The sequence below is a fragment of the Octopus sinensis genome, unplaced genomic scaffold, assembly GCF_006345805.1.
Source record: "Octopus sinensis unplaced genomic scaffold, ASM634580v1 Contig11667, whole genome shotgun sequence".
Taxonomy (NCBI): Eukaryota; Metazoa; Mollusca; class Cephalopoda; order Octopoda; family Octopodidae; genus Octopus; species Octopus sinensis.
This window is the reverse complement of record NW_021832430.1, coordinates 155,159-173,343: the sequence shown is the minus strand read 5'-3', so window position 1 is coordinate 173,343 and position 18,185 is coordinate 155,159. Positions and strand designations below refer to the sequence as shown.

The following is an 18,185-nucleotide window of genomic DNA, read 5'->3' as shown; positions in this document are numbered from 1 at the left end:
TGACAATAATCTGTCCGTAAAGCAAGTGAGAATAATACTTAGAAACATTTTTTTAATATCCTTATCGGTTTTTTCAGCAGGGATTTGCTTATAGTTTGTATATTTGAGAATATTTTTACTGATTAAATTCGTTTGGTTACCGACAGTTTTTGTAAAAATAATCTCGTATCTAACAGGAATCAGATTCATGTCCGTGAATAATAAATAGGAATGAATAATATTAAAAGAAATTGATTTCTTCCAAACAAAACAAGACCCATTTCTGCCCACGTCACCGTTATTATCGGACTGACATTTATAGGTCCCGCGCAATTTCTTGTAAATATAAAAGTCAACAAAACCTTAAAATGAATCATATTGGGAAAGATTTTTTTGGGAAATTTCATTTTTTTACTTTTTATGCATCTTTTTTCTTGGACTCCGTCAAAGGAAGCCGGAAAAATGTATATATTTCCATATTTCTGAGAATGTATGAAGTGTGTTCCACCTATGGTTGTAGATTAGTTATTTTATACCAGTATCCTCTGAATAAATTAATGAATCTGAGAAAAAATCAAAACTTTCTTTTAAATCTGTGGTTATATTCTTTGATTGGATAGTCATTTGTCCATCAACTTGGTACCTATCGTAAATCTTTGGCATGTCATTTTCTGATGACTTCACTATGTAGAAATCTATATAAGTCGAGCTAAAAAAGAATTACAAAGTAACACGAATATCATTAATTAAGGTCTAGTCTAGTTATTTATATGTTGAACATTTGGTTCGCCACCATATTATAATATTTGAATAAAATAATTAATTATAATTAATTTAGAATAATAAACTTTTTTGTCCTCTCTTTTGCTCTTAAAAAATTGTGTGGCTGGACAAGCGAAACCTTAGTCACCTACGTGCCTCTAATTTTGCGGTGTGCTGGTTTTTTTGACGACTAAATCGTTTCCAAGACTCTTTAACAGCCTGGACAACTTGAATATTGACTCGTCGTCGTCATTAACGTGACCAAAATAAGGAACTAACTCTCTACAACATAAAACTTTATTCTCAAATTTGTAGGATAAGAATTTCATTTCTATTCAAAACTAGTTTATGAATTTTTAACGTAATGCTATGACCATTGTTTATTTAGCTACGAAATACGGAAGTATAGTTTTTATGGAGTAATGTTTTGTTGATGCCCCTGGTCGTATGAGATTTAATTTTAGAAAAAAGATTCTCAATTGGGTTCAACCACGGGGAGTAAAATGATACAAATATTAATTCATCATATAATTCTTTTACAACACTTGAATGATGAAACTTAGCGAGGTCGAGCACTACAACAATATTTTTTGTAAAACACCATGTTATGTGTATTGGATAAAAATCAAACTTCTATTTTCCCCTAAAAGGAGGAAAGAGATCTCCAACAAAATGGAGTAAAAATTTTAATTAAATAGTGTAACTTTAGTTAAATTTGGTTTTTTAATAATTAAATTGCCTGTCAAAGAAATAATTCTGTAAAATGATTTATTAATTAAAGTGGAAAAATATTTTATCCAGATAAAATTAATTTCAGCTACCCCCTCTTCGCTTCCAACCCGCCTCCTTTCTCCGGACTTATAGGTTGAGATACAATGTCCGTACCCTCATCAGATTCCATTGATGTTTCGTGGTGGCTACTTCTTCCATTCCGTCGCTCATTGTTTGCCCTGACATCCATTGAAATACTTTTTACATGATTCGTAACTGAGAGTTTGTATTCCGGATGTATGCTCTCTAATGTCGTTTTAATCACGATCGTATGGACATAGGCACGAGTTCAATCTTCGACTTTTGGAGAGTTTTTGTTATGCTTTTAAAATTTAGATACTATTCCATCCCATGTGAGAACCAGTAATACAACGTTTATATTTACATTGCGGATTAACTTCAATTCACTTGCTATGTAATTTCTCGACTTCCACGTGCTTCCAAGATCGTTGAAAAGTAATCCCAACTTCGATGAACGTAATGATGTTCAGAACTGTTAAAATTATATATTGTGACCTTTTAAAGCTGCGTAAAATAATATAGGATCAATGCATATCTAAATCATATCTATAGTTAATGGACTTTCATTGACGGAGACACCCCATTCCACTTTTTAATAATGGAATGCTGAGAATAACAACAAACTTTAAACTTTTTCTTATTAAGACTTCACTAACTTGATAAAAAAACCAAACTTGTAAAAATGGAATTTTCTCTAAATTAATGTGACTATCATTATCAAAATTAACCGAAAGGATCATTAAAAATGTGAGAATAAAAATCAACATTTTATAATGTGGTTACTCTGGCATCTTTTTATTTATTTATACTTGTTGTATGTTATTCCGATTCGTAGTTTTACCTTTTCCATCTCGATAAAATTAAGCGATAAATAATAATTTGCAAAAAAATTAATTTTTAATTGAAGAATAATTTATATAATACAAATAAAAAATCAAAACGTGTATAGTCCTTAGTTGATTTTGTAGTTTGTTGCATTTTTTAAAGATCAATATAATTAAAATGGAAGAAGCTCCAGTCAACGTAATTACTCCCGGAAGGGTCGTTCTAATGCTTGCTGGCCGATATGCTGGGAAAAAAGGAATCGTAATGCAGGTATTTATTATATTGACAAGCTTAGACCATAAACGAGACTAAAAATAGAAAATACCCCCAGTGCCTTGTTGTCGGACTGGCAAAAAATCCTCGTAGAATTCTATCCGGAATGTCCTCAAATAAAATACTCAAAAGGACAAGACTATCCACGTTCGTTAAGCTTACAAACATTAACCACGTCCTCACTACAAGGTGTATGCCAATTAATTATATATAGGTATTGTGTCACCCCCTCTATCACAACCGAGGATGTCAATATCGATAAGTATAAAGATCTGTCAGGAAGGAAGCAGATGAGGCAATTGGCACGAACTGCATTGGAGTCACAGTTATCCTCACTTGTGTCTTAGGCTGTAGTTATCGAAAAGGCGAACATAAGTGGTTCTTCAAAGCCATCAATATGTGATTTTGTTCGTTTTATTCTAATAATTTTCGTGTTTGATCAATATTTTTGATCCTTAAAATATAATTATTTATAAAAGATAAAAGTAGCGAAGGCTCAAAGAAGAAACCCTCGTGAGCGGAATTTCTTTAAAAATGGATTAAAAAATAGATTAAAGACAATCGGGTTGTTTTATTTGTTTAAAATATTAATTATACTGGGTTTCTGGTTTGTCAGTCATCATAAGTTTTATTTCTTTAAATTTTCTTAACTTTTTTTTTTGTCTAACGAGACTTTTTTTCAAAATGGGGAATAAGTTATACACGAATTAATAAAGAGCCTGGAGGTCAGCTCAAAGTCGCCGCACTGTGTATCGAGTGGCAGTTTCCGCGGAGCACTGCGACCGAGATTCTCTGGAAGAGCCAGCTCGTCTCCCTCCGGTCGTTGGTCTTCTTGGCAATTTTCCTGGCAATGTCGGCAAGAAGGCGAGTCGCAGACCTGCCGACAATTCCAGATGTTTCGAAGGCGAGAGGGACAAACTCGTAAGAGTCCGAAATATTTCCATACTTCGACCTCTTAGCCTCCTCAGCCTGAGCACTGGCAGAACCCGGGTTAGTGATGGACTTGAGTAACACCGACGCGGAGAACGAGTCAACACAAGTTGCGTCCCAAATCAGGGACTTGCCTTCCCTGAAAGGGAAGGTAGTCATCCCGTCAGGACGCTTTCCATCACTCCGGCAGAGACCGACTGGCTCTAGAGTGGAGGGGAAACCTGCCGACTCTAGAGCCCTTTTCACGACGTCATTGAGGTGAGTGTGGCGAGGAATTCTGCCAGCACTCTTCTTGCACGAGAGGGCGTGCAAACCGTTCGGAGAGATCGTGGACCCGCACCGGCATGGGTGGGGCTGACAGATGTCCAGGCCCAAGCGTAAGCAGACACCAATCCGTAAGGATTCGTTGTCCAAGAGATGTCCCGTACTAGGGGTAGGGAGTGCATTGAGCCAGTCTCCCGTATGCGGCTGGCAAGCGCAGTTGAGAGATGAGAATTTTCTTAACTTATTTTTCTACTAAAAACCAGTTCTATGTTAATCACTAATAAGTATATTTGGTTCTTTAGTTTTTTTTGCTATTAAACATTTATAACTAAATGGAAAACGGAATAAGCTAGTTATTAAGTACCGGTAACAGCTAGCAATTCCCGCGTAAAACAGCCAGCGAGATCTTCTGAATTAAGAATATAAATTCCCTGGGATCTCTGGAGCGATGAGTGCACAGATGGCCGTTAGTTCTTCAAATTCTAATTTTTCACAAACGTTTTTTAGTTGTTCAAATTTTTCACAAAATTTGACAAATTCTTGGTTGCCTTATCCGTTTTTGAACGATTGTCCTCTTTGCCTAGATGAATTCAAAAATACGTAAACTTCTTGGTGATAAAGACTCAACTTCAATCAAATAAAACAACCAGGCTCAGCCTATCTACCCAAGATGTATTCTACTCTATTATACAACATATTTCTCAATTTTCATTAATCATTGTACATTAAATGATGTTTATGTTATGAAACAGTAAAAAATCGATTTTTTCAATAAAAAATGTCGAGAAAAAGTGAACTTATTTTGAATACAGTTAGATTAGAATGATATTAGCTTTCTGTTGAATATGCTCATTAAACATTCTATAATGTAGAGTAAAATTTCAATTTTTACGTATATATTCAAAAATTTATTATTTAATTACAAAAAACAAATTATCAGAGCAATCAATGGGTACATCGCTAGAGAAAAAAACTGAGAGTGTCAATTAACTTGCGAGATCTTAAAAAACGCTGAGTTCCTGGATACATCGACAAACAGAGTCTCAATGAGTGTCAAATTAGGCATGCAAACAGATCCGATCTGTGTTTTGCAGAAAATGAGTACAGTGAAGGAGACTTCAGTACGAAAAACGGACAAAAGAAAACCGATGACAAATGAAATTTCGCATGAGGAACAAACTCTCGAAATACCTGGAAATGCTGCGTCTCCTTTAATGAAGGTTGGGGCGCTCCCAAAAGAGGTCAGTCGGCGACACCGGAAGAATTGATCGTCTCTAAAGCACTATTTAAATGTTGTTGAGATGTTTTTTGAGGAAAATTTCCTGACAATCATCACCTGGTTTTGACTACATTCCTCAGATATTGTTAAAGAAGGCCCCAGAACTTTTAATACGAGCATTGACTATGATAAATCTTTTTTGGGTCCACTTCTTTTCAATCTTGTTCTGGCGGAGATTCCCCTGCCGCCTGTACTTACTGGCAAACCCATCATATATGCTAATGATATCTTGGTCATCAAAAAGGATTTTCCAGTCTTGAAGACGACTTGAGTCATACATTGCCATGCTAAAGAAGTGGACAGTAGAGAAAGGTTTGACCCTAGCACCTGAGAAGAGCACCATTTCATAAATGTGAAGAGGGAGTCGTCGGTGTCGTGTGGTTATGCTATGGATCTCTCCAAGAGCTTGAATTTACATTACTTTGAAGTAATTATCGACTGTCGTGGCTCGTAGGCCGACCGCGTAACAAATCAGAGAAAGAGGAGCGTGAGGATTCTTAAAAGCTTACCAGGTTTCATCTGGATTCGGAAACATATATCTACGTGTACAGAACGTGTGTAAAACTAGTCTTCACATATAACTACAGGGGTTATACGGAGGAGAGTGACTACTTTATTGAACAGCTGAAAAAGACAAGCCGTTTCGCATTGAATTGGCTTACAAAGTACAACTTGATGGAAGGCTAGAAGACTTGCAAGAATTCCCTGTCCTGGAGAAAACTTGCTATCCCAAATCCTGTATAACAAGCTTGACATTTATTTCACGACAAATCGAGCAACAAAATTACACTTATCGAGGTGGGGATCACTTTACAAAATTGTCTCAATACGTCGAAGTGGAAAAATTCTACAAATTGCTAGGAAATTAACTGGGGCGATCCACCGGGAAAGAAAAAATTGTCCCTGCCGTTATGACCTGGGACGGAATTTTGTCAAAATTTTTCAAGGGAAAACAGAGTGAAGACATATATCAATTTTTCTCTAATTAAGAAATACGCAAATATGAACAAGAAAATGATGAATAAATGCAAGTAATTGCCAAAAAGGCAAAGAATTGTATTCATTATGGTTTGGCAAATACATAGATCATTTGAATACACATTATTTCACTGCTTTTCAAGCGCTACCGTGCAAAAAAGAAACCCGGATCCCGTATATGAGGTGTAATGGAAAATAATTTTTGACGCGAAATCTTGTATTTATATCAAATGGGTTTTATAAGATTATTTTTGAAATTATGATTATCGAAACAATTTACTAAACAGTAAAATGTCAATTTGCAGTCATTCTAACATTATTTACTTTTTAAAATTTTTTTGTTTTAGTTTCAAGTGATTTCCACGGAGTCTGATTATAATAACTTGGATACCCAACGACAGATCCATCATAATAACCTCGGATATAAACGATGAACACAAATACAGAAAATAACTGAGTTGCTCTTAGCGTATCCAATGTGATTAGAGGTTGGCGTTTTGTGCTTTTTAAGCCATTCGTTGTAAGCAAGTTTGCTCTGAGTTTCTCTTTTAATTCTGTAAATCAGTAATAGCAAATAACTTTTTTTCCATTATATCGGCTTTTTCCAATTCTTCTTGAAACCGAATATTTTTTCTTTCTAATTTTTTTTGATACATCCATTCGTCGTATCTTTGTTTATTTTTTGTGCGTTTTTCTATTATTTCGACTTCCTGTAAACTCTTTTGAAGTTTATATTTTTGTTGCGTCAAAAACTTTTCTTCGGCTTCTTTCTCCTTTTTTGCCTGAATCCATTCCCTTTAAATTTATTCAGGTCAAAAATACAGAATTTTTAATTTATTTGTGATTAAATTTTGTTTTTTCGATTCTTGTTCTTTTTTCATTATTTCTTGTTGTTTTATTTTGTTTTTAAGCTTTTCTGATTTTAATTTATCGTTTTCTTTTTGTTTTTTTATATACCATTTTTCCCATGGAGTCATTTCCTTTTCACTTATTTCGTCACTTGAAACAATATCTACATGTAAAAGACATGCAATTAAAAACTGGCATCTTCAACAGTACATAGGTTATTGTATTTTTGATTTTCCAATTTTCTTAATTTAAATTCATTTTCAATTCCTAAATTATAATTTTTAGTTAAGTAGATACTATCAAAATCATCAATGGATTCCATAGTGATTTAATTTTTTTTATTTTGACAATTGAAAATGACTAAGATCATAAGAGTTGAAATTAAACTATAAAATTTTATTATATAAAATGTCATTACTTTAAAAAAATCATGTTAAAAAATGTACTCGCTCAGTTACTGGCAAGAGATCTGAAATTGAAAGAGAGCAAAAGTTTCTTAGTTATAGAATCCAAGAAGCGTTCAAATTTCACCAAGAGGTGATTCACAATGACGTCAAACGCATAAATGGTTAGATTTCTACTAAGCCATTTGATTTTTAGGAGTCAAAAAATACATCAACTTTCCCATACTCCAATCTATAATCTTCCCCAAATAGATATTCCCCATTCAAATCTCTTTCTTAGCTGGGAATTTCTTCTTTAAAGACTTTCTTCTTGTTTTTTAGCCACGACTTATAGCCCAATATTATTTTTGTAACATTGGAAGAAAATGAGCGTCCATGATTTATTTCTTTTAAAAATCATAAGCTTAGTTAATTCACGTGGATTCATGTATTTTATTCTATGCTTAGTGTAATAATGCATTGAAATAAGTACCTATCCATATCTAATAAACTTATTCTATTCAAAAAACCAATAATTAAATAAATAAGGGAAATAGGAGATAATCTTAGCGTTGATACAACAATCCCTTACACGACTGGATTTTTGTGACATTAAGACATTTTCAAATAAAGATAATCTTAAAATGATTTAAGTAAAATAACAATTTTAATTTATTTAAAACAAAGAATTCAATAGATATTAAGAAGCTCTTTCAATTTTTTGCACTGTACTGATGTCGTTTTAGATTTTTTCTCATAAAAAAATGTAAATTTAGAAATTATCACTGGAATTGGGAATGATATAATTAATATTCCAGAAAGAGAGCACAGACTTGCTATCATTTTTCCATAAATTCCTAACGGTCGCTTATCTCCATAGCCAACAGTTGTCAACGTAATAATAGCCCACCAAAATGCATCCGGAATGCTATCAAACTCACTATTGGAATTAGTGTATTCCGCATAATAAATTAACGACGAATAAAAAAGAATTGCAACCATAAAATAAAGTAACATTTGTGTCAGACTTTCAAGTGAATAAAGCATTGTTTTCCTTAGTATTCCTAGAGAAATCAAATTATTTGAAAACTTGAATATTCGAAATATTTGAATTACTAGACAAATCTGATTAATGGAATAAAGTATACTGTGTTTGATTAATCCATTCTCATATATTAGTTCAAAAATGGTTTGTATGTATAATGGTAATATGCTTAAAATGTCAATTATGAATTTTCCAGAAAAACATTCGGAAATGATTGTATGAAATAAAAATAAACGAATAATCATTTCAAGTGTAAAATACGATGTAAATAAAACTTCATTTGCAAAAATATAATCAATTTTGGAAATACTTTCTATGCTTATACTATTTTGTGGGTAAGTACGCAAACATAAATTTGCAATGGAAAGTAAAATTACAAAATTCGAAAATATTCTAATAATCTTCCCACTCATAGATAAATAAGGAAACTTCAAAGCTATCCACACAAATCGCAAAACACTATTTTCTGGAATATTTATTTTTTTAGGAGCATAATATGGAAAGTTTCCTTCATCAGCATACATATTTTCGATCGATCGACGATCAATTTCAAAAAATTCTACTTCTTTTGTGAATATATCCAAGTCGACATTTTCTGGTTTTTTTAGTTTCCCATTACTTTGATAATAATATATAATTCCTTCAAAACTGTCTCGATGTCGGTCAAAAAAATATTCGTTTTTACTCAAATCAAAATATTTATTTATTTTCAATGGATTTCCCAATAATGTTGTAGGAAATTGTTTAAAGTAAATTGCAGAAAGTTCAAATTTTCGTCCACTAATATTAATAGAGACTATATTTGGCATTTATTGTCAAAAAATTATTTTTTAATATAAGCTATCAACCTGTATGAATTATTCGTTAATTGATACTTTATATTTATTAACGTCAAAACGTTATAGTAACTGTTAATCAATGATCAATAATTCCCAAAGTCAGCAAATTTGACAAGGAAACGGATAATATTAAATTTGTTTACACATGCAATATCAAAAACGAGATCTGGTTGAATGAATAAAATTATATAGGAGAAAAATAAAATTTATACAAAAAGTATACGTTTATGTATTACTAATTGGTATAGAAAAGGATTAAAGATGTTTTTGAATAAGCTAATTTGATTTAATTGATTTTTAATATATAATATAATTATTAATATTTTATTTTCATATGAACAATTAATGCTATGAATTAAATAAAACTTCATATTTACGGTCTTAATGTTGTTGCTGGAAACAATTTTACTTTAATTTATTAGTAGGAGTCGAAAAATAAAAATATAACAAGTTTTCGCTTAATGATAATTGTGATTCAAAGAAAAATTATTAATTTTCAGTGCACCAAAAATGGCTTGTAAAGATTTAATGTTCCTAAATAGACTAAATATACTAGATTAACCAGAGAACAAAAGGATGGAATTATAACTTATCGTCAAAGTAATAAAAACAGGTCCTGTTATAATATTCCTGGTCGGCTTTCCAATAAATTTAAAACACGAATTGCGACAAGAAGGGTAAGTTATATTTTAAAAAACGCTGAAAAAATTTCGGATATTACAAAATTGAATTCAACAAATAAAAGACAATTAAATTTGAAATATGAAATGATAGCATTATTATTTAAATTGAAAAATGGAAGCTAGAGGTGAAATTTGTCTCAAACATAAGCACAGTGTCGTTAACGGATTATTATTTAAAAAGCCAAAAAAATTTCGAAGAGTTAAAAGTTGATAATTTTAAACCATCGATTGAGTGGCTGGAAGAATTAAAAAAAATTAAATCAAGAACATTATTTAGAAAACATTTCCAAAAAACAAGAAGGACTTTACTGTTTTATATGTTGACCGTCTTTCAATTATGCGATGCTGTAAATTTACTTGTTCAATAAAACAAAAACCAATCGTGATTGGAAAGTTTAAAGCCCCTCCCTATTTCAAAAATTTTAATCCAAAATCAATCGTTGACTGCAGATCTTTTAGAAAGGCTTGGATGACAAGGCAGATTTTTAGTTCTTGGTTTTATGATTGAGATCATGAGATAATAAGTAAGAGAACAAAGATACTCTGATTGATCGATAAATTCTCTGCTCACCAAACTGCTTATATTCCAAAAAACATTGAATTAATTTAAAACTGCTATGGAGAATTTTCAACCTATTGATTTGGGGATTATAAAATCCTTTAAAACTCATTTTTCAAAATATAAACTAAATAAAATCAGTAATATGGTCGAAAACGGCGCAGATATCTTTTAATCATAAAATTACTGTGGCTAATGCAATAGTTTATTGTGATTTATCGTATGATGTGACAATGAGCACAATTCAAAATTGCTTTAAACATTTAAATCAGATTTCGTGTGACGTTAAGGTAACAAAAAAATTGTACCTCAATTTCAAAAAGGTTAGATTAGAAAACCAGATTAACGACCAAGAATTTTTAGACATAAAATTTACCAAATGAAATATTATGCGAAGATGTTAATGAAGGATCATATTCTGCAACATCGAATAGTTTTTAATGTTTTAAATTGATTATATAATAAATATTAATTTTTAACCAACTTATCTTTTGTGGTTCATTATTTTAAAATTATTGCATTCAGTTTATCATCCTACATTATGTCATTAATAACTGTATTTTTATTCGAGTATAAACTGAAACAATAAGGGCATATTATAATTTATTGAATGAGTTTTTATCTATATCCAAACAACAAAGAGTATCAAACGCGTGTTATTTTTAGGCTTTTAGAATTACTACACACATTTGAAGCAAACAGTGAAGCATGTGGACAAGACCCTAAAAAGTTATTTGACTCTGAACTAATATCAAAACGAATTGAGTTTAAATCCCCTAAACTAACATAGGATCGAGCAAAAATGTATAAAAATATTAAATTCTTTAAATTTTGAACAATTTATACCGGAAGTGTGGACAATTTGTTACCACAATATCATATTTTTATGCAGAGAACACATAAGTGAAGACCCTGAACTGAAAATGGATTATATCAGTCTGCTTTACTCAGGAGTTGCCTTTTTTACGCAAGTTGCTACTGCCCTTTTCAACGATGAAGAAATAAATCACCAAATCACCCAAGCTGAGAAATTTAAAAGATTATTATGTAATTATTAAAGAATATGTAGATTTTTTATTAAATGAAGTTGGACATTCTTCCCCTAAGTTTCCGGGGATATTCACAGCGGCTACAAAAAGAAGCTCTATCATGGAAGTGTTGGGGAAAAGCTACGAGAGTGTATCGTTATTAATGCTTTGGTAGATTCGTATGACCGAAGGCGGTCTTCGGAGGCCCAAAATAGTGGTATTCACATTGTTCTCGTTATTGGAACGGTCAGGTAAGCATGGCGACATGATATCCTCAGTGGACAGTATTATTGTCATCCCCCTTGCAAGTTGTTGACTGAATGTCAAATTAGTGATAATCATATTGGATGAATTGAAAAAGTCTAGTTTTATCGCACGAGAGATAATACGGTTTATCACTTCGGACTGTCGGATGTACATTTGGGTTATAATGCTTGTTTAGAAAACTGGTCAGCGAATATGGGAATCACAAAGCATGTCGATTTGCCGGGTTTATATTTGGTTTGTATAGTTCAAGTTTTACTGATTTTATTGTCAATTTCACCCTCAAATACGTGGAAAAGGAAAAGATTGATAAACAGGATTTGTGGCTTATTAAAGGTAGTCGAGACAATCTTCCGAAAAATATTAATGGTGTTTTTAAATTTTGTATTTATAGGTATTAAATGCTGTACTATTGATCATCTCGTCAAGTTTTATAAAAAAAAGACTTTAACCTAGTTTATTGGAATTATAGTAATTTTTACCATTTAAAATGTATTTATCTAAAATTATTAAAGGTGGTCCTAGTCTCTAATTTGACAAAACTAGTGTTTGGAGACTTATCTTATCTTCAATACACATTTTGGAATTTTATCCTTCGCTTATTTTTTGGAACACTTTCTTATAAACGTTTATTGTAGTTAAATAAACGTCAATTAAAAATGACTTATTTAAAAATTTTGCAAAAACATATCATTGCTGAAACTATGAGATAATTAAGAATATAGAATACATCAATGCTGTTCTTCCTTGCCATTTCTTCTATCTGCTCCCATTTTTGCATTCTAATCCTGTTCTTTTCCTCCTTACTTTAAAATAAAGACTAATAAAAACGATTCAAGTAGCTGCACGTAAGATCGGTAATATTTGTCATACAGAATCTGATCCGACTGAATGAGAACTTTCAAAGCGAAAATGCCAAGTATTTGAATATTACTGCCACTTGAGTTAAACGTAGAAACCAATTCCAATGAGTCTTGAGTTTTTCAATAGCCGGAAGAAAGGCTGGTATCGACAAATCAGCATTAGTGGAGATTAGTCGAATAAAGTGCTCTTCTTGCCACATAAAAAGAGCCTTCTCAGCCACTTGACAATGTAGTGACGACACACACAAAGCAAGACGGGACAATAACACATCAGCCACATCCCTAAACTGTTCGGAACTAACTAGATTGAGGATATCAAAAACCTCCTCTAAAAACACTAACTACCAAGAATAATGAAAATATAACCTCTTTAGAACTGTCACTTCTTGGCCAGAATCTGACCAGAGTTCTCAGAACCTATATTTAAACGATTCAGCTTACGTTGGAACACAATCGTCGATCTTTCAGCGCAAATTGAGTTACGCAATACTTCAGACTCTCAAAGAAAAAGACCAATTTATCATTTCTATGGAGAGGCAGAATATATTTAAAAAAATATTCTCTGTGCTCATTCTTCAGAGGAATCAAAAATCCGTTAACGACACTGTGCTTGTGTTTGAGACAAAAAACCTCGAAAGAAATCCCAACAACTCTGAAATTCCTTCAAAAACTTCATTTTCTAAGTAACAGCACCTAAAAAAACAATTTATGAATGTAACCATACCCAGAAAGGACTTGAGCGATTTTTTCCCTGATAAAACGTCGATGTTTTGGAAATAAAATGTAAATTCGATGAAGGACTCTCTGAAGTTTTTCTGAATCTTGTTTGATGGAAGATTGGAATCCAAAAACAACCTTTGATACAAATTGTGACTAAACTGAGGATATAAAATCCAGATCCAAACATTCCGGGCAGTGAATTTTTGATTTGTCGAGAAAAATAATCAGAAAATCATAAACGCACTGTTTTAGTGATTTAACTACTCAAACCTCACGGAATTGACAGGGCATATCGTATTGGTGAATTTGAGATTTTCCGGTATGTTTGAGATTGAATAAACTGATTTTGATAATTTTGAATATTTTTTGATAGCTCTGTTTGGGAATTTCAAATCCAGTTTCAATGAGTTTAATTATTTGGTCAAAACAGTAGAAGGAGTATTTATAAAATAATAAACCCGGCAGATCTACATGCTCAAGGAGAGTCCGTAGTTGAGTGTCTAGGACTTGTTCTATTTCAGATGATGCAATTTCTAAATTATTTGACTCATTTTAAATTGACCCAATAGACTTTGATTGAATATTTCTTCGTTAAATTTTCTTCCTGTATACATAATGACCAACAACCATAAAATAAATTAATTTTATAATTTATTTGTTAATTAATTTTTATAATTAAACCATCTAAAATAATGCTTTGAATATATAACAAAAAACTATTTTCTTAATAGAGGTCACAAATAACAAACAAATTGATACACACATTTCAAGTATTCGAAAAACACATACACCATGTATTTGATATTAAATTATTGAGATAATTTTACACCTAGCTTAAACTTTTTTTAATATTAATATCAATATAAAAAATCACTTTCCTTGTTTATTAAATCAAAATATATACTTTAAACACAAATAAGATCAAACAATGTATCATTTAAAAAACAAAATTTGTGCATTATTTAATCTCATCAAAACCTTTGAGTGTTAATTTCCAGAGACAATTAACCATGTCGTCATCTTTTTTAATTTTTATTATACGGTCGGCTTCATTTTCATAATTGGTTTTAGAATCCTTATATTTTTAAATTTAAGTTTTATTTACATTTTCCGATTTATTTGTCCCAGAATTCGCAAATTTGTTAAAATCAAAATGGGAGAAGCCCAAAATTGTCAATGCTCGTAAACTCGTGGTGGAATCAATTGCTATATTTGGCAAATTGGCCGACTTTTGTGACAGCTGAGAGTCGAAATATTGAAATATTTTCTTTAAAATTATTATTTTTGTTACTTTTATAAAATTTTTGAGTTGATCAGTTTCATCGTTTAACAATTCTGTATTTAACCCAATATTTTTTTGAATTGGAGAATGTTTTCTGTTCTTATTTAAATTTGTTTTAAATTCTTGATAGTTTCTTTCGTTCTGTTCCATAGAGTTTTTCTAAATTTTTTAATTACAAAATACTAGTTTTTCTAATTTTTCGTTTGCCGCGTAAATACTTGCTCGTTGTTGATTGCGTTCTTCAATTAGCATTTTTATTGACGTTCTCAAAGAATCTATCGTTATTTTCGCTTTGAATTTATTTTTTATCTCATCGGAATGAAGCTTCTTAATATCTTTCTGTACAATTTCTGATGTAATCATACCTTTTCATTTTCTAATTTTTTAATAATCGTGTGAGCTGAAATCAACTTTGACCTTGTTTCTTGAAATAGCTGGTTTACTTTAGAATAATCATTAATTCTCATATCGTTATATTTGTAAAAATACTTTGATTTCAAGTTATGCTGACTTTTGTTAGAAATTGCCAAATTTTTTTGTAGTTGTTTTATTTTTGTCTTTAGCTGTAAAACTAATTTTGACTGACTTTTGTTCATGCTCTTAAAAGTCAAAAGTTAATTCAATTACCAATCTTTGGGGTTCAATTGACTTGTTCAAGCGTAAATTGTTATTTTTTGTGCAAAACTTTTGACAATGTAAGTGATTAATTATTGATTCGTTTCTGACACGAACTTTCCATTTTTCTCGATATACGTTTAACTTTGTCAAGAGATTGCGATTTTGACAACAAACCGTTTCGTATGATTTCTCGAGACTCATTTTGCTAGTTCTCAATTCGTAAATCTACAATAATCAATAATATCAATACCTGGAATCGCAGACTTCCGTTGAATCGCAAAACAGTGTTATATTGTTTTTTTGCATTGAGAATTTGAGTGTTTCTGCGAACTTTGATTTTCATTGGCGACACTCCACGTGATTTTGTGACTGGTTCTGGACCTTTTTTGGTCAAATAAATTCGTTTAGGATAATTTGACCGCTGTTTCTGCTATTTGGTTATGATTTAATCAGAATACCAAATCTGTAATCTTCTCCTTCAGTGATTTTATTTCCCGTTTATTTCTAATGTTTATATTTTTAACTATACTCCTCATTTTCTAGGTACATTTGCTTTATAATTATTTGATTATTTTTGTTTTGCGAACATTGCTTCTTGGCCTTTATTACCAATGTCCTTGATTTTATCTTGACTATGAACTTACTCAAAATGTCCCGAAACTGCCTGAGACTGAGTCCGCATTTCATTCAAGTTTTGTTTGAGTTGACTTATCTTTAGTTGTTCCTGACGTGTTATTAGTTATTTTACTTGTCTTGAATGTTTAGAGAATTTTTCTTGATTTAAAGTAATCTGATTTGAGAATTCTATATTCCTCTCATTGGCTGCTTTCAATTTGTGATTTAAATGATCAAATTCTACTTTTATGAGTCAAAACTTTACCAGATTTTATTTTCTGTTTAGAGAAAATGAGTTCGTGAATTTTAGACTGTAATTCCACATTTTTGAGCGTAAGACAGTCAATGTTTTGGTTTAAAGTGAAACTAGGCATATAATAACGGTAAATATACTTTATTTCACTAAGACTCTTATTTTGTTCTTGAATAATCTGTAACTGATTTATCTCATCTTCGAATTTTTTATATATTTCTTGTCTATGTTGTTTCTTATTTGAATATTTGAGTTTATTATTATTGTTTACTCTAAAAGTTTTAAAGTTACACTGTTACAGTCTTTCGTCGCAACTAAGATTTAATTGATCAGAAAGTAATTTGTTTTCTTTTTTCACAGATTTTAACAAAGCGCGAATTCTTTGATTAGATTGTGAAAGTGCAGAAATTTCTCGGTTTTTGACAGTCAGACAATTTTCTAGACATATTTCTTCATTTTTTGAGTTTTCAACATTTTTATAAGATTCCTTACTTTTTTTAATTTCTTTACTGAAATTTTAAATTCATGCATTTAGAAACTTCAAATTTTTTATAACTAAATTCAGTTCATTACATCTCGTTCTTGTCCTAAGCAATTCTTGGTCCATATTTTTCATTTCATCATTTCTACATTCAGTATCTTCACTATACTTTTTTCTTAATGAAATGTTTTCGGTTTTAAGCTTTTCAGACGATAAAGTCATTTCTTGAATTATTGACTTTAGATGAGATATTTCGTTCATCAAATTATTTGTGCTTCCAGAAGAATGTCCTTTTTCTCTATTAAAGCTATTTGTCAATTCAAATAAAACCCGGTGACGATCTGGCTTATAAGTCTTGTCATATCAGGTGTATCGTTCTGCAAAGACTTCAAAAATTTCCAGACATGGTTTTTATCTTCCTTAAAATGTTTTTTAAGAAAAATGATAAATTAGTAAATTCGAATATTACTTCTAAAGTTTTAATTTTTAGCTGTTCAAGTTGACTTTTATTCATTTTTCATATTGCGATGGAGATTAAATTATATTACAAATATTAAAATATTTATAAAATATTAATATGAATTAAAAAATCGAAAATGTCGAGAAAGGAGGTTTAAGCAAGGGGAAGCTTGAGGATTCTTCTTAGGTAGAATGGCCACCAATATTCTATGGAAAATCTCATAATTTTTCTGTGGATCTTTGCTCGTTTTTGAAACGATAAATCCGATTTTTTATGACTGAAAACTCTACAGAATCAGGTCGGCGATAAAGCGATTCAATGCTCCTAATGCTTTTCTTTCATAAATAAACGTATATTTTTTTGGTATATTATATACAGTCACTGTACAAAATGGCATCTTAATTTTATTAAAACATGCATAATAGAAACAAAAAGGAAAAGTTTTCTGTATCATCTTAATCCAGGACTCATAGAACAAGTTGATTACATTTAAAGGCAGTGTAATCTATTATCCTGATTTGGTCATAATTTACGCTACACCCCAAGAAAGTAGATAAAAACCAAAAAAGTTTCAAATTGTTATTAGGCTTTATGTTTCAATATAATTAAAATATCTCTTAAACAAGTTAAAATATTTTATGGTCTCTGTTATATTTAAATCTTGTATATATTATTCAAATTAAGTGATAAGAATGATATGTATATTTAATGTATAATTTTTAGCACACCTGGCAATTGCAGAGGCACTAAGAATAAAGGAACGCTCATATTCTCCTTATAGCAAATTCAGAGTTGGGTGTGCGGTCTTGTGCAGTGACGAATCCATATATTCAGGTTATTTGTTATTTGAGACTGTTTCAGGATGCAATGTTGAAAACGTTTCATATGGGCTTACTATATGTGCAGAAGTGAATGCAATCTGCACCGCCGTGGCAAATGGAAATAGAAAAGTTACTCAAATTTATGTATCAAGTGACACGTCTGAATTTTTATTTCCATGCGGTCGGTGTCGGCAGTTTATTATCGAGGTATTCAGTTTTTAATATTCAATGTTTGGAGAAAATATTGAAATCATATCTGTTAATAAGGAAAAAGAATTAGACAAAATTTCCATCAAAAAGTTGTTGCCCTCAGCTTTTTTAAATCTCAAAGATTAATTCA

The 18,185-nt window shown here is 31.1% G+C and overlaps 1 protein-coding gene across 1 annotated transcript; it reads right to left on the bottom strand.

Annotated features, from left to right (window-relative positions):
- Positions 1 to 8,004: 8,004 nt before the first annotated feature.
- On the bottom strand, positions 8,005 to 9,168 carry LOC115229056 (potassium voltage-gated channel protein Shaker-like). The gene has a single exon (XM_029799480.1). The coding sequence runs from the start codon at positions 9,166 to 9,168 to the stop codon at positions 8,005 to 8,007; it is 1,164 nt and encodes a 387-aa protein (XP_029655340.1).
- Between the last annotated feature and the right edge of the window lie 9,017 nt (positions 9,169 to 18,185).